The sequence below is a fragment of the Leguminivora glycinivorella genome, chromosome 20 (genome assembly GCF_023078275.1).
Source record: "Leguminivora glycinivorella isolate SPB_JAAS2020 chromosome 20, LegGlyc_1.1, whole genome shotgun sequence".
NCBI classification, from domain to species: Eukaryota; Metazoa; Arthropoda; class Insecta; order Lepidoptera; family Tortricidae; genus Leguminivora; species Leguminivora glycinivorella.
In genome coordinates this window covers 1,814,669-1,839,118 of record NC_062990.1, presented here as the reverse complement: position 1 = coordinate 1,839,118, position 24,450 = coordinate 1,814,669, and the positions used below count along the sequence as shown (strand labels likewise).

Sequence of the window (24,450 nt, the reverse complement as noted above, 5' to 3'; positions counted from 1 at the left end):
AAGATCATGCTGTATACTGCCAATTTTTTTTTATTAACAAAAATTGACTAAGTTGTAGCAATAAACTGACAATTCTGTTATTGTCATTTAATTAAACGGTTATTTGGTGCATTTTCCTAAAATTTAGCAGTATGGTAAAACCACAGGGATACAATATATAGGACAAAGAGAACTCGATAGTGGAACTTTTTAGAGTCCATTTTGAAGCGCCATCTGTAAATCTGTACCACAAACACACAATAGATGTATACTAAAAACTACTTTTGTCATTTTTTGTTGGAGCGGAAACATTATTAATCGGAAAATGGTAAATGGTGCAGAAATATAAACAAAACAAAACATTCGTATAAATTTCGTTTATTTACAATGAGTATTTGATTATAATAGGTTTTCTAAAGACTAAATAATTTGTGATAAATAGTGTTAAAGGTCAAAGTGTAATATATAACAATATGCATCTGAATGACAGCAGACAAAAGTTTAAATAATCATATACATAAATACCTACTCAATAGGATAAAACTTGTTTATACAGGTACAAATAGTAAAATGAGGTCAACAGGTTTTAATAGATAGAGTCCATTTTGGTTCGCTGAAAATAAGACAGTATATAAAAAAGATACCTATATGTAATAGTTAAAAAACTAAAGCTTGATAACATATGACTGGCGCTGATTCCTTTACATATCACATCACTTACAGTATTTACTATGCTAAAGCATTTTGTACTTTAATAGTATCGTAATATGGCTCGTTGTCCCTTAACATAGCTTAAGTCGTCGATATTCATTGGAATAAAATTATTAAATAACTACTTTTCTATATTGGCACTACTAGTTCTAATAAAACATAGGACCGGTAGAAAAATTGAAAATAATAAGAGAAAAATAATATCTTTAACGCCCGTGTTCAATTCAAAGCATACAATCCCACAAAATGACTATACCATTAAATTTAAAATAAAGTAATGTAAAAGAACCTATCATAGCCTCAAAACCCCATATTTTACTCGAACAGAAAGTGCCGCTTTTCAAAACGCTGTTAGATTTATTAACGCATTAATTTTTAGCGAGAAAATTAATTTAAGAAATAGAATAAGTAGCAGAATTTGTGTCCTCAAATCAGTTTTGTTACAACATATATGCATAAGGAAATAACAAAACTAACAGAAAATTTACTATGTACAAATGAGGTCACAAAAATACCGAGGTTTTTAAACCCAATAAGTATTAAACAGCAATGCTTAATAAATCTAACAGTCTCTTCTAACCTCTATCACATAAATTTTTTTCGCATATACATTCATCTTTTTTTTACACGCAATAAAAGCTTACATTGCGGAAAAACCATCTTAAATTCTTTTAATATCCGCCATTTTGGTTGTAGCCGCCATTTTGATTGTAGCCGCCATCTTGTCCAAAAGATTGCGCGTTGTTGTCGTACCCTCCCGCGGCGCCAGCGCCGGTGTCTTCGTAGGAGATCCTGGGCTTGAAACCGTCTTGGTCGGCTTCGTATTCTACAGTCTGGAATGAGAAAAGTTACTTTAGACAAGTCAATCGTACAATAAATAAATAAAATAAATATAAATATATTACAGGACATTCTTACACAGATTGACTGAGTCCCATGGTAAGCTCAAGAAGACTTATTTTACAGGTACTCAGACAACGATAAATATACTATATAAATACAAATACTTATGTACTTATATAGAAAACATCCATAACTCAAAAACAAATATCTGTGCTCATCACCTTACCGGGATTCGAACCCGGAACCGCGGCGTAGCAGGCAGGGTCACTACGCGCTAGGCCAGACCGGTCGTCTAACTTCAATACTTGCAGGAAGTCTCTTTCATTTCTCATTTTTGCTAGAAAGAGACTTCATTTGCTGAGATTGGTTATGTCGTGTCTCGTATCAGGCTGTGAAAAAGCCAAAGAAAGACGTGTGACAAGTTCCAGCAAATTGAAATTTTCAACGGGAATTAAAACTTCGCCCCTACATTTCAATGAAGATTTAGGTGACTCGTTTATGGTTACACCAAAAAACTTACCGAAAATCGACTCCGATGGTATGGCCACATCATGAGACGACCACCAGACCACATGACTAGAAGGGTACTGGAGATGAGTGAAAAGCCTAGGGGACCTGGGAGACCCAAGACATCATGGATAGAACTTATCCAAAAGGACCTCAAAGACACTCAAATATCAACTGAGACGACCCAGGACAGACGCGCCTGACGACGCCGTATAAGGAGAGCTGACCCCACGTAAATGGGATAAAGCTAGGGAGAAGAAGTTTATGGTTCCACCAACACGCGCTTTATGAAGACAATTGGCCGGTCAGTCCTACATTTTTCGATCTTCCCGCCTTGTTTTAGTGCCAAGATTTGGTTGACCGTCTATTGTTTATTTGATGCTCTACCTGTTTTCTGCCATCAGGTAACAGGACATAGTAGAGTCCCTCAGCGCGGTCTCCCATCCTAGACTCGCGGTGTCCAAAATCGTTGCCAGACTCATCATCCTTCACCATGTACTCGAAGCTGTAGTTCGCTGGTTCCTGAGGGTATAAAGACGTTTTAATTTAAGGACAGTAATGTCAAAGAGGATTGAGTATTAGAGAGAGTTACTATTGAAGTAAAATGAGTATCTAATCACAGTGTGACTGCCACCTCTTGACACAGGCTTAAAAATTTGAACCTCAGTTTTGATAATTTGGCCCATATTCTTAGCTTGGTATTTATTAAGATGTCAAATATTAATATTATCTAGCTACTGTCTAGGTACTGAGGTACGTTTTTGGTAATGTCAAATCATTCACATACAACCCAGTAATGATTATTCATTCTTAACTGTGTACAACATATTAAGATGGTATGATATACAGGATATACAGTACTAGTATCAACAGTTGCTCGTTTCGAGCATACAATATTCGTAAAAACTACTGACTATAATTATTAGCTTACAAGCTAACTTATAATTATAACCCTGGAAATTTTAGAAAAAGCTCATTGAGGTTGTAGAAATCAATTTCTATCAACCAATTTTTTAACTTAAACTATATCTACATTACCCTCCAACATCTTTATTTCAACAAGTAAGGGGTTAGCAGATAATAATCTTAGAAGAGCGATAGAGTTAACTACGATACGGTACAGAACGTAAAATGTTGTACTCTTGGCTAAAGGCTACAGGCTCTGGACTTCCGGTAAACGTTCCTTCAGGCATGCGCATATCAAGCAAGCTAATATATCGAAACTTTTAGCGTTAAGTACTACCAGCGATCCATTCGATTTTACACCTCATTTCAAGATAACAAAGTTCAAAATTCTATGAATTTGTAACTGTAGTTACTGCGTTTGTTACTTAGCCTAGTTGTAGATGTAGCTAGCAAAACCACCTGTAGATATGTGCAATAACTAACCTAATCGATTTTACAACTTATTTCAATGGATTAAGAATAAAAATTAAATGAACTCGTTAATCTAGTTTCTGCATTAGATGCCTAGGCAGTAGGATCTATAGCTACTAATTATCTGTATTTTACAGGACAATTCAAACATAAACCTATGTCAGAACGATGTCTGAATTATTTCATTTAGTGTTTGTCTTGCTCGTGCCAATACAGCTACCTGGTCGTTGCTGTCAAAGCTGGCGCGAATAGAGTGGACTTTGATTGTATGGGTGACACCTGATAGCCCCGTCGCCGAATGGCATTTCTGCTACGCCAAATGCCACTGAAATGTAGTCTGGCTCTGTCGCGCCAATACCCAAGAGCGATAGAGATAGATAGCTACGAAAGAGATATTATCGTGAGCGTTTCGTGACCGTTTAATGCATTCCGCTACGCACTGTATCGGTATACAGTCGGAGCTGATAAGAGCTACCACTTACTACGTATCACATCACACAAGTGAATGAAAGTGTAGACTTTTTCATTCACTCGTTCCATTTGAGCCAGCTCTTGTACATTACGTGAGCTTTGAAATAAGGCCTTCGGATTATACGAATACGTCCGATTTCACCCGAAAATCGAAGGCAATTTGAAATCTCACGGGCTGAATAAGCACGAGCGAAATGAACGATATTGGAATGATATCCTTTAGATACCTATGATTTAAGTTTGAATTTGAATTGGCCTTAGTGTGTAACTTCCGTAGCTTTAAGCTAAAACCTCAGTCGGGCAACACAAGTGGCCCGGAACGGAGGCCACTTGTTTGCATGACTCTAAAAAGCTTGGCTTTTTCTTCTAAATATCTACGACCCCCGACGCAAAAAACGGCGTGGTGTTATACGTTTGAGGTGTCTGTTTGTTTGTCTGTCTGTCTATCTGTCTGTCTGTCTGTCTGTCTGTCTGTCTGTCTGTCTGTGTGTCTGTCTGTGGTATCGTAGCTCCGGAACGGATGAACCGATTTAGATTTGTTTTGTTTGAAAGCTGAGTTACTCGGGAGTGTTCTTAGCCATGTTTCATAAAAATCGGTCCACTATGTCGCGGTCGCGGATTTTTTCAAAACTTTAATTTTTATTACCTATTTCCTGTTTATTTTAATTATCTATTTAATTTAATTACTTGCCACTGTTGTTGTTGTATTTAAAATGGACAACTTTAAAATTGCGGTCAATGTGGTAGTAAAAAAAATGTAAAGCTCTAGAAATTTTGTCTATAGACACTGGCAAAAGATATGACAGTGACACCCATGGACGGAAAGTACCACATATTTTTACTAATTTTGAAAAAATCCATAGGTACCTAAGAAACGACCCCACCGCTTTACTTTTTCATGCAAGTGAGAGCGAGAAAGATTTATTTTTTTCTCGGTCTCACTCACGTGAATAAATTCCAAGGTCTTTCTGCGGTGCGGTCGTTGAATGGAATTCTTTATCAGATCTTTTAAGCATACGGACAGCTACATCAGATTTAGAGTTACCTAATCTGGGGCAACTTACCTCATTGCTGCCATCATCATCACCTCCGTATCCTCCACCAGTACCAGGAGGGAGGTACTGCCTGCTCTGAGCGTCTCCAAAATTGCCACCTTGACCAAATTGCTGACCTGAAGAATAAATATTTGGTCATACTCTAAGCTAAAAATCAAGAATGAAAGTTGTTTTGAAATTTGTAGGTTGGCACGAATGGAATGAACAAACTTTGACACCATTTTATTGGTTAAACTGTCACATACAGCCGCAAAAAAGAGTTTAAAATGATAGGGGCGCCACCGTCTATAAAAAAAGGCCACTATTATTGAGTCACTTTTGTAAAGCGAGTGTGGATACTTTCTGCGCTTCGAATCGACACTCGCGTTCGCGGCATCACGTAAATCAAAAAAGATTGAAAGAAAATTATTGTAATAGCCCTTTGTGCGTTTTCACATTATCCGATCCGATATCGGATGTAGGAAGGATTTCAAAGGTAAAAATCAACGATGGCGGCTTAAATGTATGGGATATCGGTCCTACATATATCGAATATCGGATCGGATAATGTGAAAACACACTTATCCCCTCAGGTGGCAGAGCTACAAGTTGCATAGGGGAGAAGTGGCGCGGTCATTTTATAAAACATTCCGTTGAGTGGCAGGCGCCGGGAGCCGGACTCTGGGAAAAACAAGCTGTTAAGTGGCAGGGACCGGCTCCTGGACCCCGTGCGACGATATACCTAAATATATAAATAAAACCGTCTAAAACTATATCTAGCTTCCTCATACTTGCACGAACCATTCGTCACTAAACAAGGACGGCATTCAGTAAAGGTTCAACACCTTCAACTTCAAAACAACTTGAAATATGACCCAATTTGATTGGACCATCCGCCTGCCATATTTTAGACACGTGTTTAAAAACCGTCTTTTTCGCAAAAATTGTACTGTAATATATTAAAAAAAGAGATATAAGTGTAAATAAATGTATATTTAAGTACCTGAATTACTTTTTTCTCCAATTTACTGTTTTTTTGCCTAAATAAAGTTACTTTAATAAATGGAAGTGGAAAATGTAGCCATCTGATATTTGATCGAGTCTAGCAAAATTCACATAAATGGAATGTATTTTTTTTCTATGGAATGATTTTAGCCGTTTCATAATGAATCCAGTGATATATGGTTTATGCACAACATCCCTACATTTTTTGAGTAACTATAATTTTTGTAACATAAGTAACATTCGCGATGACCACCCGTGAGGGCCCCGCCACTCAAGGGTAAACTTTTTCTGTCAATTTAGCGGTATCCTTGCCACTCAACAGCTTTTTATTTCAAGTCCGGCTCCCGGTTACCTGCCACTTTACATGCGGTCGGCTCCCGGATTTTGCCACCTGAAGGGTTAAACTGTTTAAAGGCAAAAAAAGCTTACCACCATTAGGTGCTCCATATTCCTGCGAAGGACTCCCAAATCCAGGCGCGCCATATTCAGTCGACGGTCTACCATTCTGGTTAGGGGGCAAATACTCATTCGATGGCCTGCCCTGGTTCCTGGCTTGGCCGAAAGGAGCACCGTATTGGCTTGAAGGCTGGTCTTGGCCAGGAGGTCCATATTGGTTAGAAGGAGATTGGGATCTGGATTGGGGAGGTCCGTATTGATTGGAAGGAGTCTGGGATCTGGATTGGGGAGGTCCGTATTGATTAGAAGGAGTCTGGGATCTGGATTGAGGAGGTCCGTATTGGGTAGATGGAGCTTGAGATCTTGATTGAGGAGGTCCGTACTGGTTTGAAGGAGTTTGTGCCCTGGATTGAGGAGGTATGTACTGATTCGAAGGCTGATTACTTCTTGAGGGGGGACCATATTGATTTGAAGGTTGCTGAGACCTTGAGGGGGGACCATATTGGTTCGATGGCTGTTGAGCTCTGCCTTGAGGAGGTCCATACTGATTGGAAGGTTGTTGGGACCTTCCCTGAGGGGGTAGGTATTGGTTGGAAGGCTGTCTGCCCTGAGGAGGTCCGTATTGGTTGGATGGACGGGAGGAACGGGAGTTGGGAGCTCCGTAGGTTGATGAAGGGCGTTGTCTGAAAGAGAAGATAGGTTATAAGTTATAGAGGACCTGGTTTTCGCAATTCGACTTCGTCAAATTGCGCATATTTTGAATGAAACAATTTAATCAAGTTAAAAGTTGTATTGTATAAGTTTTTAATGCTCATAGTGCTAAAAATAGTCTCATTTATTTCGATTTAATGATGAATAGATCACTTCAAGTTGCTTTCTTTTGTTCAATATTCTGCCAATAATCAATTAAGTCCATTCTTCACTTATTTTCAACTTTGGTAGTTTTTTATTCAAAAATATTTTAATTCTAATAATATCTATTCTTCAAGTATATCTAATCCATACTTATATTATAAATGGGAAAGTGCGTGTGTGTGTCTGTTTGTTTGTCTGTCTTTCACGGCAAAACGGAGCGACGAATTGACGTGATTTTTTTAAGTGGAGATAGTTGAAGGGATGGAGAGTGACATAGGTTACTTTTTGTCTCTTTCTAACGCGAGCGAAGCTGCGGGCAAAAGCTAGTATATAATAATTGTATATGTCGGGTCAATACAAATCTTTTCCAGAAAAACTTTAATAAATAGTACATAAGGTACTCGAACAAAAGCTCTACTATGTAGAGTGTTCTACTCGCACTTGACCGATTTTCGTACATGTATTATTCTTGATCAATAGTCATTATAGTAAGCGATAGATCGTGATCATCGTGATACAGTTACGAGCATCAGGCACGGTACAGACGTGGATAAAAGTTTTTCAAAAATTTATTAAACTTTTTATGAATAAAAAAAAAATATATATATATATTCTTTATTGCAACTATAAGGTTACGTGCATATATAATATTGGTCCCTGGCTCTCAAAGTAGGTCTCCCTGTGTCTCAAGAGCCAGTTTCTTCCCATTTACAATCAGGTGTAAGGTTACAATATTTTACACATTTTGAAAAAAAAAAAAAAAAAAAATATATATATATATATATCTCACCTATAACTGAAGTTAAATTTTATATAAATGCAAGAAAATAGGATGAGTGTGTGCGCGCGTGTGTGTGAGTAATGTGTATGTGTGATTTGTTATGAATGAATCATAGTTATTACAATTAAATGTAGTGCAATTTCGATAGTGTTTAGTTTGTTGTCTTCATGGAAAATGCCGCTGTTACAATGAGGAGGCACACTCAAAAGTTATGATAGATGGCGCCACCCTATTATTCCATTGCACAGATAAAGAATTTCATACGTGAAAGGGTGAAGATGATATGTTTTTTCTCTGTGTCACATATGAATGACAGTGACATGCCTAGGCACTTGCACAGGCGCCGCCTGGCGGGATAAATGTCAGTGTGCCTCCTCATTGCAAAATAGGCAATGGCATTGTATGAAGGTCTGTCACATATCGGAAGAAATGTTTATTATCTATGTCAATCAATAACTCATTTAATCAAATTGGTCCTTCGAACCAGTGGTTAGTTAGTTTCAAAATATTGTTAGTGGCCATTCTTCATTTCGTAAATCATCGTCTAAATGACGGAGGTATTTTCAACGCTTATTAAGTACTTACACGACGGTCCCTTATCTTAAGACCCAACAGAGGCAACCCTCCAAGCTGAACTTGGGTGGGTAATTCTCAAAATAGTGGCATCGTACCCTGCCATCACGTTTTTGAATAGAAAGTATGCGAAATATATAATTTTCACATATAATTAAAATTTTCATAAGTAGGCATTAACGTGACACATCGAGGCCAAAACATATTTTTTCTATAAATATAATACTTTTGTAAAAAAAAAATAAAGAAGACCGTTTTCTACTGTACCCTGCCATGTCACAACGCGACACTGCTCAAGTTTTCGCTCTATAGATTATTGAATTGCAGTTGTATGATATTAAAATATCGTTTTTTGTAGAGAATAGACTACTATATTCTTAAATATACGTTGCACGGGATGTTTCGATTACTTTTGAACACAAATTTTCACGTTCAAAGTTTGTCCAGCGATATTTTCTCTATATCCTGTGCGTCCGCGGTATTGCACCTCACTCACACACAGAAAGTCTTATTGAGATCCTAATATACGTAAAACACGTAGCCAGTATGGTTCTAGCCGCCGGTGTAAAGGTTTGTGTGTGAGGTGCTGCGGTCTTGTGGTTAGAAGTTTTCAAAGTGTGACGTTCGGAGTTTGTAACGGGTATGTCCACTTTATTCTGGCATGATTATTTTAAAATATGAATACGGCAGTTTTTTTACTAATAACATTTTAATGTTGTATTGAAGTATAACTATTTATATTAAAATTATGACAGTTGTATTATCAACAGTTTCGGAGATAATATCTAGTTAATCGGATTTTCACTACGCCCTGTGTAACTTTATCCTGCCATCACTCTGCAGGGTAAAGTGACTGTTGACAGGATAAAGAAACACAAGTAAAAAAAGCTATTTTGACATGGTTTTTTCTAACTTGCAATGTATGTATGTATGTATGTTTGTATGTATGGATGTTGAGGTCAAATCTTGCAACCCTATTTGAAGCAGAAATGTTCAACCGACTGAGTTGAAATTTTGTATACACGCTGCGGATGACGTTCGCATATAAGCGCCAATGCCCCATCATTGGGTCCTTCGATATTGGGCAATAGTCTGCTCAGCGCCGAAGCAGTCCCGACGAGGCTAGGAACCAATTTGATAAAATGTTCCTCGGAGTACCAATTTTGGTTTGAATTTAAGCCCAAGTACTTAATTTGGGGCGTAAGAGGGATCGCCTCACCGCCAACAGGCAAGGCAACATCCCTATCGCTCTTGCATATAGGCACGACAGAACCAGATTGCATTTTGATCGGCGTATAGCGTCAACGATTATCATTTTGGCTAGGTCGGCAGCAATCACTTTCTTCGGGCAGAAGCCAACCTTTCCCTCGAAAACCACGTTATCGGTCGTGGCAAGTAACACCGCAAGCCCAAACAAATTAATGCGCCCAACTGTGAGCTCAGTTGCCACTGTGACTCTCCTTATTATCCTGGTACTTTCTTCTCCTCACGGCTACTATTGTGTCATCGGCATAACAAATGGTGACCATGCGGAGAAGTTGGACTACTCTGATAGCCAAGTCAAAGCCAATGCTCCAGAGCAGGCGCCCAGTACCGACCCCTGTGGAAAACTGTGGGTAGATTATGATTATTATGAATAGGCATGTGGGTAAGAAGAAGAATAAAGAAGTCAGTCTTGATTTGAGCACGTAGTCTCATTGACCTCTGTCCCTATACGTTTACATGGCGCAGCCGGTAGGAACACCACACCCCATTCGTCTTTCTAGGCATCTTCCTCCTGATTCATTGAGCACTACTCTATCTGCAAGGTAATGCCCTATGGTGAATGATGATCTTCAAATAGAAAGGCGCATCGTGGAAGCAATGCGCCTATTTTATTACCACATAAGGAAGAAAGCCGAAGTAATTGGCAATGTCAAGAGATACTGCGATGGCTCCCTGCCTTTTCTCTGCTACCAGACCGCTGTATTTATGCAGCGCATTAATTGCGTCTATCGCTCCTCCCAGAACCCGATCTCTGATGTTTGGGCACGTGTCTTCCAAAATGCGTGCACAGCAGTAGATGAGACTTACGATGATGCGCTCAACATTGTGCCAGTTTCATCTAGGAGGACAATGGGACGGTATCCTAAGGGACGGTCAGCTGGACTACCCTTTTTTCGAAAGGCACAGTCTTCCCACCTTACAACGAGAATTTATACCCTCTCGGAGGCAGTCGTCAATGTGGCCACGTAATCTACTTCCAAGATGTTTAAAGAGCCAAGGCACACCGTCCGACCCTAGAGTGGCCCTCATTTTAAATACTGACCTCATTATCTCGACATCTGTTACCAAGGAGACATCAAGGAGACGAACCAACTCTCCCACTGGGGCAGCCATTGCAGGCATTACACGCACAAGTACAACTCACATTGTGAATCATGATATTATGTGCTTTGTTGTTTTACAAGACTGTGATTATAGGTACTTATTTATTTATTCTTTATTTCACATAAAAAAGTACAAAATGGTGTACATAATGCCTTAAGGCATTCTCTACCAGTCAAACACTGCAGGCATCGTGACAGAAAACAATAATCAGATATCACTTACTGTACTTCAACTGTTTTGAATAAAAAATAATGGATATTGTTTAAAAAAATACTTTTTTTGCTTTTGTTTCTACTTAAAGAAAAAAAATTGAATAATAAAAAAATCATAATAGTCGATATACGTTGAATTATTAGTGGTAAACTTGTTTTTTTATTCAAACTCTCTTTATCCTGCCACGTTTTCCCTGCTACCCTGTCTATTCACTTTCTCCTGTATGTCTAAAATTTCAACTCGCCATAAGTTCTACGTTTTTACGACTATTTCGTTCCCTCCCGCTAATTCCGTATCATTGATGCACTCAAAAACATATTTAAATCCAAAAAGGTACAAAAAACCATTTTCATTTTTTTTCATTCACTTTACCCTGACGGTGCCACTTTTTTGAGAACGAACCGGGTAACTTTTATCAAAACTAACGACATTTTAATTACCCAACTATGCATTGTCGCCATTGTCAATTCAAATCGCACAAAAAAACCACTAATGCCCGTTCAGCGAAAGTCACTTGTGGTTTCGACTGTACAATAGACCATCAAAGTCAAGGTTCAGATTTTGTTGCATAATTACTTAGTTGACCTCGAGGTCAGGTCAAACGATCAAGACTAATCAAGAATTTCCATTCAGGGCACGATTTCATTCATTCTTTTTTAATTTGTTGCGTGTGCTGCGCCCTTAAATCGCCAATTATAGGCCGGTCTTGGCGGGACAAATTTTCACCAATATATTTTTCCCCCCTCACTAGCTCGAAAACACGTGTTATGTCCTTTAATACCAGCGGGTAAAAACGCATTTTATCCACTAGTGGATAAAGAATTTGACCTTGAATAGAGGCAAATTTTCTGCTTTAAATCTGATAAAAGTGGGTTAATCTAGTGATGAAGATGTTTTACCACCAGTGGAACTACTGGAAGCAGTGATAAACGCGTTTTTAGGGTTCCGTAGTCAACTAGGAACCCTTATAGTTTCGCCATGTCTGTCTGTCCGTCCGTCCGTCCGTCCGTCCGCGGATAATCTCAGTGACCGTTAGCACTAGAAAGCTGAAATTTGGTACCAATATGTATATCAATCACGCCGACAAAGTGGTATAATAAAAAGTGGAAAAAATGTTTTGTTAGGGTACCCCCCCCCCCCCCTACATGTAAAGTGGGGACTGATTTTTTTTTTCATTTCAACCCCAACGTGTGATATATTGTTGGATAGGTATTTAAAAATGAATAAGGGTTTACTAAAATTGTTTTTTGATAATATTAATATTTTCGGAAATAATCGCTCCTAAAGGAAAAAAAAGTGTGTCCCCCCCTCTAACTTTTGAACCATATGTTTAAAAAATATGAAAAAAATTACAAAAGAACTTTATAAAGACTTCCTAGTAAATTATTTTCAACTTGATAGGTTTAGTAGTTTTTGAGAAAAATACGGAAAACTACGGAACCCTACACTGAGCGTGGCCTGACACGCTCTTGGCCGGTTTTTTGCGTTGTACTTTCCTCGCTATAGTGAGGGGAAAAGTTTTGTGTTACACACGAGTGCAAATTGCACATTGCAAATTGAAAAACTCGCCAACAAAATAACTATTGATAACATTATTCTCGTACTCGTTTGAGTATGCGTAATTTTAAGACGATACGGTAGGGGTCAATTCTCCATACAAACGCTCTCGACTATTTCCTCCCTGGTTTTTGAAGATAGAGCAATGATTTTTTTAACACAGATTGTTATTATTTTTATCTGTGTCGGACCGTTTTGATTTTTTTGATATTCTGCTTTTTAAAGATTCTATAGCCAATCAAAAATTTACAAAAACGGCCTTTTTCATTGTGGTGCAAAAAAAGGTGTGATACTCAAGATTGGTAACAATTAATCAAAAAAGCTAAACGGTCCGACATAGATTATTTCATTTTTATTCAGATTCTCAAATTTCGTCCCGATTGGTTAAGTTTTGAAGGAGGAAAGAGTCGAGAGCGGAACCTCGATTTTAAAGATTTTTTTGAAATATCTTTTGACTGAGTTGTTCTTAATGGACAATTTTTTTCGATAAATATAGTTAATAACACTTGTATATTTAACTAAAATTCCCAATTTGAAAGATTCCCTTTCCATTTTAGCATTTTCGCTACCGTATCCTCTTAACAGCGTACAGTCACCGGCATAAATATGTCATGTTTTCTATACCTTGTCACATTAACGTCTTGTTTAAAATGTCATATGAAATTGTCAAACGATTTAAAGCGACAAGGTACAGAAATTAATCGTCAAGAAAAAAGCGTACGCTCATCTTAAAGGCCGGCAACGCACCTCCTACACCTCTGGTGTTTCGGGTGTCCATGGGCGGCGGTGATCGCTTACCATCAGGCGACCTGTCTGCTCGTTTGTCTCATATCCCATAAAAAAAAGTGTTGTGTGCCGGTGAGTAAGGCTGCCAGAGCTCAACGAGGGTGCGGTGTGCTGATGACGGAAGGACATGTGGAACTAATTTGTTCCGTCTATTGTCCTTTGAGTCGTCGGTAACCCGAACCCTCCATGGAACTTGTACACACCTTTTTGCTGTGTACTTAACACAGCAAAAGGGAGTGTACAAGTTTATAATGGGTTGGAAACGCGCATGTGCCACTCCTTGAGTTGCAGGCGTCCATAGGTTACGGTGACCGCTTTCCATCAGGCGGCCCGTAGGTACTATACTTGTTTGCCACCGACGTAGTATAAAACCGGCCAAGAGCGTGTCGGGCCACGCTCAGTGTAGGGTTCCGTAGTTTTCCCTATTTTTCTCAAAAACTACTGAACCTATCAAGTTCAAAACAATTTTCCTAGAAAGCCTTTATAAAGTTGTACTTTTGTGATTTTTTTCTTTAGGAGCGATTATTTCCAAAAATATTAATATTATCAAAAAATGATTTCATGAAACCCTTATTCATTTTTAAATACCTATCCAACAATATATCACACGTTGGGGTTGGAATGAAAAAAAAATCAGTCCCCACTTTACATGTAGGGGGGGTACTAACCTAACCTAACCTAACAAAACATTTTTTTTTTTTCACTTTTTATTTTACCACTTTGTCGGCGTAATTAATATATATATATTGGTACCAAATTTCAGCTTTCTAGTGCTAACGGTCACTGAAATTATCCGCGGACGGACGGATGGACAGACAGACATGGCGAAACTATAAGGGTTCCTAGTTGACTACGGAACCCTAAAAATGGTTCCCCATGTTACATTGCTTATATTTTGGAACTGAAAATATTTAGTAGGCCTCACAGTTTAAGTAACTGTTAGATTTCAAAATGGAGGCCATTACCCCAGTCAAAGTGGAGCGCCCGAGAATTAGCGGTTTGCAATTATGTACGTCATACAGACCGTGGGGGATCACGACATGTAGTCCAGTCAAAAGAGACCTTTTATTATTGAGATTTGAGAGCCGTCGAATGAAAGCTTCTTTGGCAATTCCTCTAGTCTTAACAAAATATATTTAAAGATTTTTTCCCCTCACTAGCTCGGAAACACGTGTTTTGTCCTTTAATACCAGCGGGTAAAAACGCATTTTATCCACTAGTGGGTAAAGTAATTTGACCTTGAATAAATTCAAATTAACTGCTTTAAAATTGATAAATGTAGGTGAATCTAGTAATAAAGATGATTTACCACCCGTGGAACTACTGGAAGCAGTAATAAACGCATTTTTTGCATTTTAGTTTCCTCGCTATAGTGAGGGGAAAAGTTTTGTGTTACACTCGGGTGCAAATGTATTTTACTTCTCGCATGTTAAAAAAACTCGCAAGTTCAGGATTCTATTCTCGAACCACTCGCTTCGCTCGTGGTTCAACTATAGAATCCTTTCACTTGCTCGTTTTTCAATTCCACACTCGGCGTTAAAATACAACTTTGCCCCCTTGTATAACAAATAACTATTGTTTAACATTAAAAATTATATTAATCAATATTTATATTAGGTAAAGTAGCTAACAGTAGTAGAGACCTCTCATGCGTGAGAGGAGGCCTGTGCCCAGCAGTGGGACGTATATATTCCATTATTATTATTACCTATACAGGGTGATACATGAGTCGTGAGCAGGAGTGAACAGGGTACTGGGGAGGGTCACACTGAGCAACTTTCATAATGGAGCAACACTAAATTGTGAATTTTTTTTTCTTAACTATGACTTAATTGATAGTTAATCATCAATTAAGTCATAATTAGAACGTAAGGTCAGGTGGGGTAAGGGGGACTATGGGGGAAGGGAAACACTGATTGGTAACTCTGAATTCATAGACTGTAGCTGGGTCATTTGGTGGTCGGTAAGGTACAACCTAGGATTTAGTTCCAAAACAAAAACAAAAATAGCGCTAGCTCTAAGGAGTGTGCGTCCTTGACAAAAACAAAAAATCAGTTGTCGTGCTACAAGACCACGAGTTGGACGAGTATTATTTTGTGTAGTGATTTGGGTAGCAAAAAGTCATGTCCGAAGACTTTTGATATCTGTAAATATTCCTATATATGTTTAATGTTCATGTCTGGTATTTGAATTTGAGAAAACTATGCCGTAAATATGAAAATTCAACGTGATTCATAACACTACCTACAAATGACATACCGGGGTAACGGGAACTACCATAAGCGGGGTAAGTGGAACATATGTTTCCTTTTCCCGATTTCAGGGGTCATGAACATTTTCAGAGACACATATTCTATAAGTACAGAAATTTTGTATTGATCCAAGCTTCAGTATTTTAAATACGATTAATTACTAATAATTAATAGTCGTTTTTAAATTTGCAATACTGAAATTTGAATTTTCGAAAAAAACTTGTAAAAAAATCTTTAAAAACAATTATAATTTTTAGTTAACCACCCCTGTCTCAAGCCCATATGTTCCCCTTACCCCGAATTTCAATTTATGTAAATATTTTCTATTTTAAACTATATGTCAAAGAACCAAAGTCTCCATTTGATTGATGATGTTTTTTTTTATTTACATTGCCGGTATAATCCACACTAGCACCAATACTTTGAGATTTTAGCGAAGTGTTTCCCTTACCCCAAAACCCGGGAAAGGGAAACGGCAGGACCAGCCTAAACATTTTATCAATTTCCAGCTACATGCAATAAAGCTAGTTTAAAAATTAATTTCGCCCTAGAAAGCAGACTTAAAGAAGCATACTTTGTGTCGGTCAAGATGAATATACGACATTAAATAAAGTGATTAGAGCTCGATGTAAAATATAAAAAATGAAGTATGTTTCCCTTACCCCACCTGACCTTAATTGATAATTAGCTATCAATTAAGTACTTATCAATTAAGTCATAGTTAAGAAAAATAATCACAATTCAGTGTTGCCCCATTATGAAAGTTGCTCAGCGTGACCCTCCCCAGTACCCTGTTCACTCCTGCTCACGACTCATGAATCACCCTGTATATTATAAGTAAATACATTTCAATGATAAATTTATCATCATCCTCCTTGCGTTATCCCGGCATCTGCCACGGCTCATGGGAGCATTGACCGCATTGACAACTAATCCCAAGATTTGGCGTAGGCACTAGTTTTACGAAAGCGCTTGTACGAGCCGGGTTCGAACCCGCGACATCCGGATCGAAAGTCGCACGCTCTTACCGCTAGGCTACCAGCGCTTATTAGCGCATTTCAAAGATAAATTATTCGCGTAAATATACATAGGTACCAAAAATAATTGAAAAAAAAAAAGTTTAAACTTCAAACTTCTGTCAAAATCTCTCTCAAATTTGTTTGGTATTACTATAATACGTATATTCTTATTTATGCCTACTAAATATTAAATAATTTAAATATAAATACCCCGACAACCCGATCTATCGGTGTATCTGCCTACTTATAGGTTTGATGGTATAATTCACATTTTAATCATATACTGCTTTGTTATGCCCACATGGCGAGCGAAATAATGACTCATTTTCAGAAGAAAATTACTCCTTAAGATCCGGACTAGAGATGGGCGGCGGGAAAATACCCGGGGTAGATATCGGGTATTTACCGGGTATTTACCCAATCTACCCGATATTTACCTTTTCTACCCTAATGGGTGGGTATAAATAAATATTGTAATAAAATGGGTCATAAATTGTATTTAATCGCGAAAAAATGTTTTCTTGGTATTGTATAATATATTTATATTTTATTAATATAGTTCTATTAACATATATCGAAGTATTTGTATTGAATAAGGAATTTGTTAAATATCATTGACATGCTTGTGTGTTTGTTACCTCCTCGTCCTAAATGGCTGAACCGATGGGGATGAAATTTTGTGTGCTTATTATAGTTCCTCTCAAGTAACAATTTCTGGTTCTATAGTGGTCGAGGACACCAAATTAAATCACACTAAATGGTCCTATAAATAGTCTATATTGGTACTGTAGAGCCGATTTGGCGCAATTATGCAGCCATTTAGTGATATAATAGCCCTATAGCAGTATCATCCGTGACGTTTAAGGTCTATAATGGTGATGTAATGATGACTATTGTGCTAATTTGTTGACATAGAGGACACAGTAACGCTATTATAGTATCAATGTATGCTATAGTAGCATTTGAGATTCCGTTATACAGGTTATTTTGTTCTATAATAGCAGTTGCCGTCCCTTTTAATGCGAAATTTCTAAAATAATTTAATGTGTGTAATATTTAACAAAAACTGTTCTAAACGAGGAACTTAACGAAAAGTGGCGTGTGAACTTGTGAAGTTTAGTGTCAATTAACATAATTTGGATTTCGTATACTTCCATCATTACTGCAAAAATGTATGCGATGGAAATTTTACCGTTAAAAGAATATTAGTTTAATGGAGTATTTTAAATGCGCCCTCGATTTATACCATGTTTTGAATAAAATAAATAAATATAATTTAATACAATAAAATTATTGGCACCATAGTTTCTACTATGGATCCAAGAAGTAAAACATACGCTTTTATAGTTCGACTATATCACTTATCATACGCATTCACTGCCATAAGCCCGCCATCGTGGATTCAATTAGGGTTGCATGAGAATTTAACTATGATCCAGTTTAACTTATAAGTTCTTTATATAGAAAACAATACTTGTTTTCAATGTTTTACTATAGAAAGATCTTTTAAACAGTATTAATAAATGTTATTTTCTTTTTAGTATGACAAATCTAAACTACAATTGGTCGCTATGTGTATTTTTAAAGTTTATTTCTAGAAAAACACTGTACGGAACCAGATACCGCATCTTTGGCCTGATTTCATAATTACGATGTATAAACACCATAAAGCAGCCTTTTAAGGTCAAAATTGTCATTTAAAAGTAATCGTTTTCTACTCTTATATATCTGATTTGGTTTATAAAACATATAGTAAACTCAGCTATAACGCTATTGTGTTTTAAAAGAGATACCGAAATCATTATTCAACAGGTCTGTGATATTTAAAGAGTCATTGTGGCGTATACGGCGATGAGATATAAAAGGCATTAGAAAACGACTATAACCTTTTCAAAGCTATATAAACGTATCCTGAAAACTTCATTATAAAAATAGCTCTATAATGGTATTCATATCACTACTATACAGTGTTAAATACTATAGCAGTGTTTTCCAAAGCCACTATATCCCAAAATAGTGGTATAGTTAGGTTTTAAATCTGTTAAAACACAACTACTAAAAATACTATAAGCGGCTTGTTGGTAACCTTAATAGCGCAAATTGATTGCATAACAGTGATTTCTAACACCATTATACAGTAATATTGTTCTATAATAGTCATATTTGATCCTGTTATAGACCAGGCCTATAGCGGCTCTATAAAATGGTGATATAAACGTTTACATCACTTCCTAATAACACCTTTTAGCTGTATAACGCAACAACTATAGCGGCTTGTCGGGAACCTTAGTAGCGCAAGTTGATTGCATAGCAGTGATTCCTAACACTATTATACAATAATATAGACCTATAGTAGTCATATTTGATCCTGTTATAGACCAGGCCTATAGCGGCTCTATAAAATGGTGATATAAACGTTTACGTCACTTCCTAATAACACCTTTTAGCGGTACAAGCTTATAGAGCTAAAAGGTGTGACTGGAGGCTTTTATACGACAGGCGGTCACGCCGAAAACCTTTATACGACATGTATAGTAGCTTTTAGCGTCGAAAACCAAAATTATAGCACTAAAATGTTACTTGCTGTTTGTTTGGTAAAGCCTACCTAGATTTATGGCTGTAACCTCATGACGAAGCCTGCGTTGCGGATAATGGGTTGTAAAATATTTAGTGTTATTTTTGTCCAATAAATAAATATATCTATTAGATAACGGAAAAAAAAAAAAAGTAAAGCCTACTATCTAGCCGAAGTCACATAGAAGGCATTATTACAGTCCGAATTCAAAGCAAGTGTTAATTAAAATCACACATGGACGTGGCGCTTGTTTAACTAAGTACAAACTAAATTATAAGTATCCCATAAATAAAAATAAAAAAAAGTAACTGACCGGTCAAGTGACTTATTGCACCCTTTCAATACGGATGCAACTACCTGGCGTTTTGCAAAGCTGTGACCTCATTGGCTAATGAATTTGAATTTGTCTGTCCACCGTGTTTAAGTTAAGTAAGTTATTTGAATACTTAGTGGGCCTAAAACATCTGGAGAATACAACTTTTTAATTGAATGTGGTAAATTACACATGAAATATGGAATATTTGGAATCTCTGTTAACATTTTAATATTAGTTAGTCAAATATATGTATTTATTTTAGTAGAAAAATATATTTCAGTCATGTAAATTAAGAATAATCTTTAATTTCATAGATTATTTTTTATACCCGCTCATTTGGGTAGATACGGGTAAATACCGGGTAGATTGGGTAGATATGGGTATTTTCCCGGTATAAATACCGACCCGTCAGCGCCCATCTCTAATCCGGACTAAGTACGAAAATATTGCCAAAAAAAATTATCAAAAGGATTTCTAGAAATGAAGTACACATTGCTACTGAATTAGCTATTGATACTGTGACAAAACCGTTAGTACGTAGATAATTAAGATATTTTTGTAAAAAAATATTTTGGCCATATTTCCGACTGGGTACCCAGTTCAAGGTTTAATAGAATTGATAATATTTTAATAGAAATGGTATGGGAAATTAAGTAGAGAGTGATTGTAAAATATTTTTTTCTCAAAATATTTTTTGGCAATATTTCCCGTTTTTTTTTTGCGTAGTATTATTGACTTACCCGAATACAGCATCCGTTTGCCTGGGGGCACCGCCAGGGGCACCATAACTTTGTGACGGGGGCGAATAGCCACCATTGAAATCCTGCTGAGGTGGGAGGTATCTGGAATTGAGGATAATGATTATTTAACAAAAAGTTTGTTATTTTTAAATCTACGGATGTAACTCACGTTAAATATATTCAGATATGAGTGTTCGCGGCGGCTAGACTCCGTATATTAACGTGAGTATATTCGTATATTTAAATACCGTATTTGTATATGTTTAAAGTCTACATAAATTGTAATTGAACCCCCAGCAACTTATCCCCCTGGAGTGCAACTTGTGCAAGGTTCAATTCAGTTTTGCTTTCATTCGTAGGTATTAAGAATCCGTAGTACTGTATCTAATATGACTCTACATAATACCTATAATAATAAAATAATAAATCCGTTTATTTCAGACAACATATGGTCCAAACAGTACAATTAAAATAAATAAATCACAGTTCAAAAATACATAATTTAGCAGGAGTTTCAAAAATTAAAATAATATTTGAGCAAAACTGACTTTTTTTTTCTGTTTATACTATAGCATAAAAAGATAAAATCATAAAACTCACACACCTATGTTATTGTTTTATGGTCTTACACACAAAAATATATAGCAAACTAACCTATTGTCCACGGGTGGTTCGGCTAACGTTGACACCACCAACAACGTACACGCTAGGAATATCTGAAATAATAAAAAAACCTAAATTAATTTTGCACTATTATAGGAAATACGAATATTTTAATATCTGTTGCTTATAAAAGTTATAAATAAAAAAAAAATAGCAAAAAATCTCTGTCTCGCCTCTAGAAAAAACCGGCCAAGTGCGAGTCGGGCTCGCGCACAAAGGGTTCCGTAGCAGCAAATATAATAAACCAATAACTTAACCAAAATTACAGTTAAATCAACCTATCTCAAAAACTATAAGAGATACTTTGATCAAACCAAAAATCGTTGAAAGAGTTAATTAGCATGCATCACCTCTATTTTTTTTAGAATTTTATACCCCGTAGTTATAAAAATAGAGGGGGGGGGACATACTTTTTACGACTTTGAGAGCTGATATCTCAAAAACCGTTCACTTTAAGAAAAATGTTTTTTAGAAAACTTTATATCATTTTAAAAGACCTTTCCATTGATACCCCACACGGGTATGTACATCGAAAAAAAAATTTTCATCCCTCAGTTACATGTATGGGGGCCCCACCCCCAATTCTTTTTTTTACTATTTAGTGTCATAATTTTGTAGCGGTTCATACAACACATATTCCCATCAAATTTCATCACTGTAGTACTTATAGTTTCCGAGTAAATCGGCTGTGACAGACGGACAGACGGACAGACGGACAGACGGACAGACGGACATGACGAAACTATAAGGGTTCCGTTTTTGCCATTTTGGCTACGGAACCCTAAAAATTGCGCACTTTAAAGATGCGCTTGAATTATGGTATCTAATACCTATTTGGCTGTCAACTGGTAAGTCTCGGTAGCTCAGTGGTATAGCGGCTGGCTTTAGAATCGAGAGCAGAATCTCTCCAGTTAGTTTTCCCGCATTTCTTATATTTCTAAGCTTAATTAAAAAATTCAAATAATGAATGAATTTTAATGATAAGTATAAAATAATGTTTATTTGATGGTAATTATTTGATAAATGATAACATCATGCAATATTTATTATATAAACACGCTTGCTTGCTTCACCATAACCACCATAAGTAGCCGTGAACGTAAACTTTATGTTGGCAACAACGAACACATTTTCAAATAGTAGATTTTATATAAATATCAATTTAACTCACCCTCATATTTGGTATTTTGCTGTATTTCCTCCAATCTGCCAATGAAACACAGTTTTATAGTTGTATATACTTATAATTACGAATGAGGTAAAACAGTTAAAGTTATATATCAAATACGGACACTGACAGAATTAATATATTAATCTGATTTTCTAATTTCGTTGACAACAGAAATAATTCAAGAACTGATAGCTGCCAATACGATTATCATGATGTAATAGTAAACTAACTATTTGCTAGCTTTACTTATATAAATGTTATGTTTATAAGATACCCTTATTTTTTTTTTAATAATTAGTTGATTAGATATTATTCTTATATGTATATTAAAGGGGGAGATTTAGGTTTATATAAAGTATTTTGAAATTATAATGATTAGTTTACAATCTAGGCCTTTAATTCAACTAAATTATTAACTGAAATAGCGTTATCTTCTTCATTTAACATAATAAATTGAAAAAAAAAGGGATACTTCCTACTATGGAACTATTTATATAAGTAATAACTTTATATCCTTTCAATAATTAAATTGTACCTATTTTAAATGTAATCCTAAATCGATCAAACCTTAATCTAATTCAAATATCCAATCTAAATAAGACTAACCAAACTTAAGCGGATGAACGAATGGTGCCCATCACAGGGTCCTCAGCTTATATACGATTTGTGCACTATTACCACTAAGTATTCCGAAAAGTTACACATAAGCAAGTAGACTAAAATCCTGACGGACCAGTATAAGTTGAACTCAGAAGTAAGACTTGTGTAAGCGATTTGAGAAGGCTTTTACACTGGTTTTGTTGAGCTATAAGGTTATAGTTGCTTGGTGAGGTACGGAATAGTGTAAGGAGATTGGCGCATCTGCTTCCATTGAATGGGTGCATACTCTACTTTGACAAATTCAAAAAATTACAAATCTTACAAGCAAATCTGAGTGTGTTTAGTAACGTCCCACTTTGGCGGTTACCATTAAGGTGAGATTTACTTGTATCTTTATATGAATGAACTGACAAAGCGGCTTTATAGCAATCGACAAAGTGGGACGTCTTCACAAAAAATGTTCTTAAAAATATTAGGTAATTAACAGGGCCTTATTATTTTTTATATGTTGTATACAGTAATTTTCTATACAATAATAAACATTTCAGTTGTATTTGCCATGTCGCTTAGATGCCAGATCCTGACTAAATGTAATTTTTAATGAATACATACCTATCCTTATCTTCATTTTTCTACAATAAGTTCGATTGCCTTAGCTAATTTTTATTACCCTACCGTTATTATATTCTAGGGTTCTAATCTATTTTTAAGGACTGTGTATGTGATTGGCAACATTTGTAAAAAGGTATTATTGAAAATATTGCCAACGGAAATATTGCTCAAACAAATTTTTTGAATATTATTAAAATTAATTTACGTACAAAAATAAAAACATAGTTTTATATTTTGATCGAAAAATGATTAACCCTATAATTTGTCTGAAATATTACCCGGCTATTTGAAATTAAAGCATAATATTTATTGGTATCATACAAATTCACTCGCTCCAGTTCCGATCGTGACGTGTACAGGTGCAAGTCAGTTCTTCAATCAATATTGATACAGTTTTACGAGTGCTATTATAAAAGTTACACTATTTTATTATAGGACGTAAAGTCGATTTTATATCCACTAACATCCGTTCTAAGGACGTTGACTATTTATTTGGTTGGCAATATTTTCAAAAAAATCGGAAATACTGCCTAAACTTATTTTTTTTTAATAAAACTGCATTTTTCCATAAAAATATAAAGGTACGAGTATTATACAATTTTTCATAGTCTGTCTGAAATATTGCCAGATTTTTTTATATTATTGCAAAAAAAAAAGCATTTTTAACGGTGGAGCATTTTATCATGCAAGTTCACTCGCCCCAGTTCCGATCGTGACGTGTACAGGTGCAAGTCAGTCCTTCAATCAATATTGATACAGTTTTACGAGTGCTATTATAATTTACCTACATTTTATGGTTTTATCGCTTTATAGTAGTTTATAGTCAAATATTTGGTAGGGACCGCCAACGAATTGAAAACGAATTCGTAAATCTCAGTTTACTAATATAAAGCAAAGAGGATCGAGTTTTATAGAGAGTTACTGTCAAAGTAAAATGTGTAATCACAGTGCTTAGACTGCCATCTCTCGGCACAGGCTTAAAACTTTTGAACCTCAGTTTTGACAATTTGGCCCATATTCTTAGCTTGATATGTATTAAAATGT

At 36.2% G+C, this 24,450-nt stretch overlaps 1 protein-coding gene across 1 annotated transcript; it reads right to left on the bottom strand.

Moving 5' to 3' along the window:
• Positions 1-347: 347 nt before the first annotated feature.
• Positions 348-22,810, bottom strand: LOC125237233 (pro-resilin-like). The gene is made up of 8 exons (XM_048144239.1): positions 22,801-22,810; positions 22,195-22,229; positions 21,015-21,076; positions 20,361-20,462; positions 6,357-7,006; positions 4,953-5,059; positions 2,428-2,562; positions 348-1,523 (listed from the first exon to the last, which is right to left on the bottom strand). The coding sequence occupies exons 2-8, from the start codon at positions 22,198-22,200 to the stop codon at positions 1,362-1,364; spliced, it is 1,224 nt and encodes a 407-aa protein (XP_048000196.1). The 5' UTR covers positions 22,201-22,229; positions 22,801-22,810; the 3' UTR covers positions 348-1,361.
• Between the last annotated feature and the right edge of the window lie 1,640 nt (positions 22,811-24,450).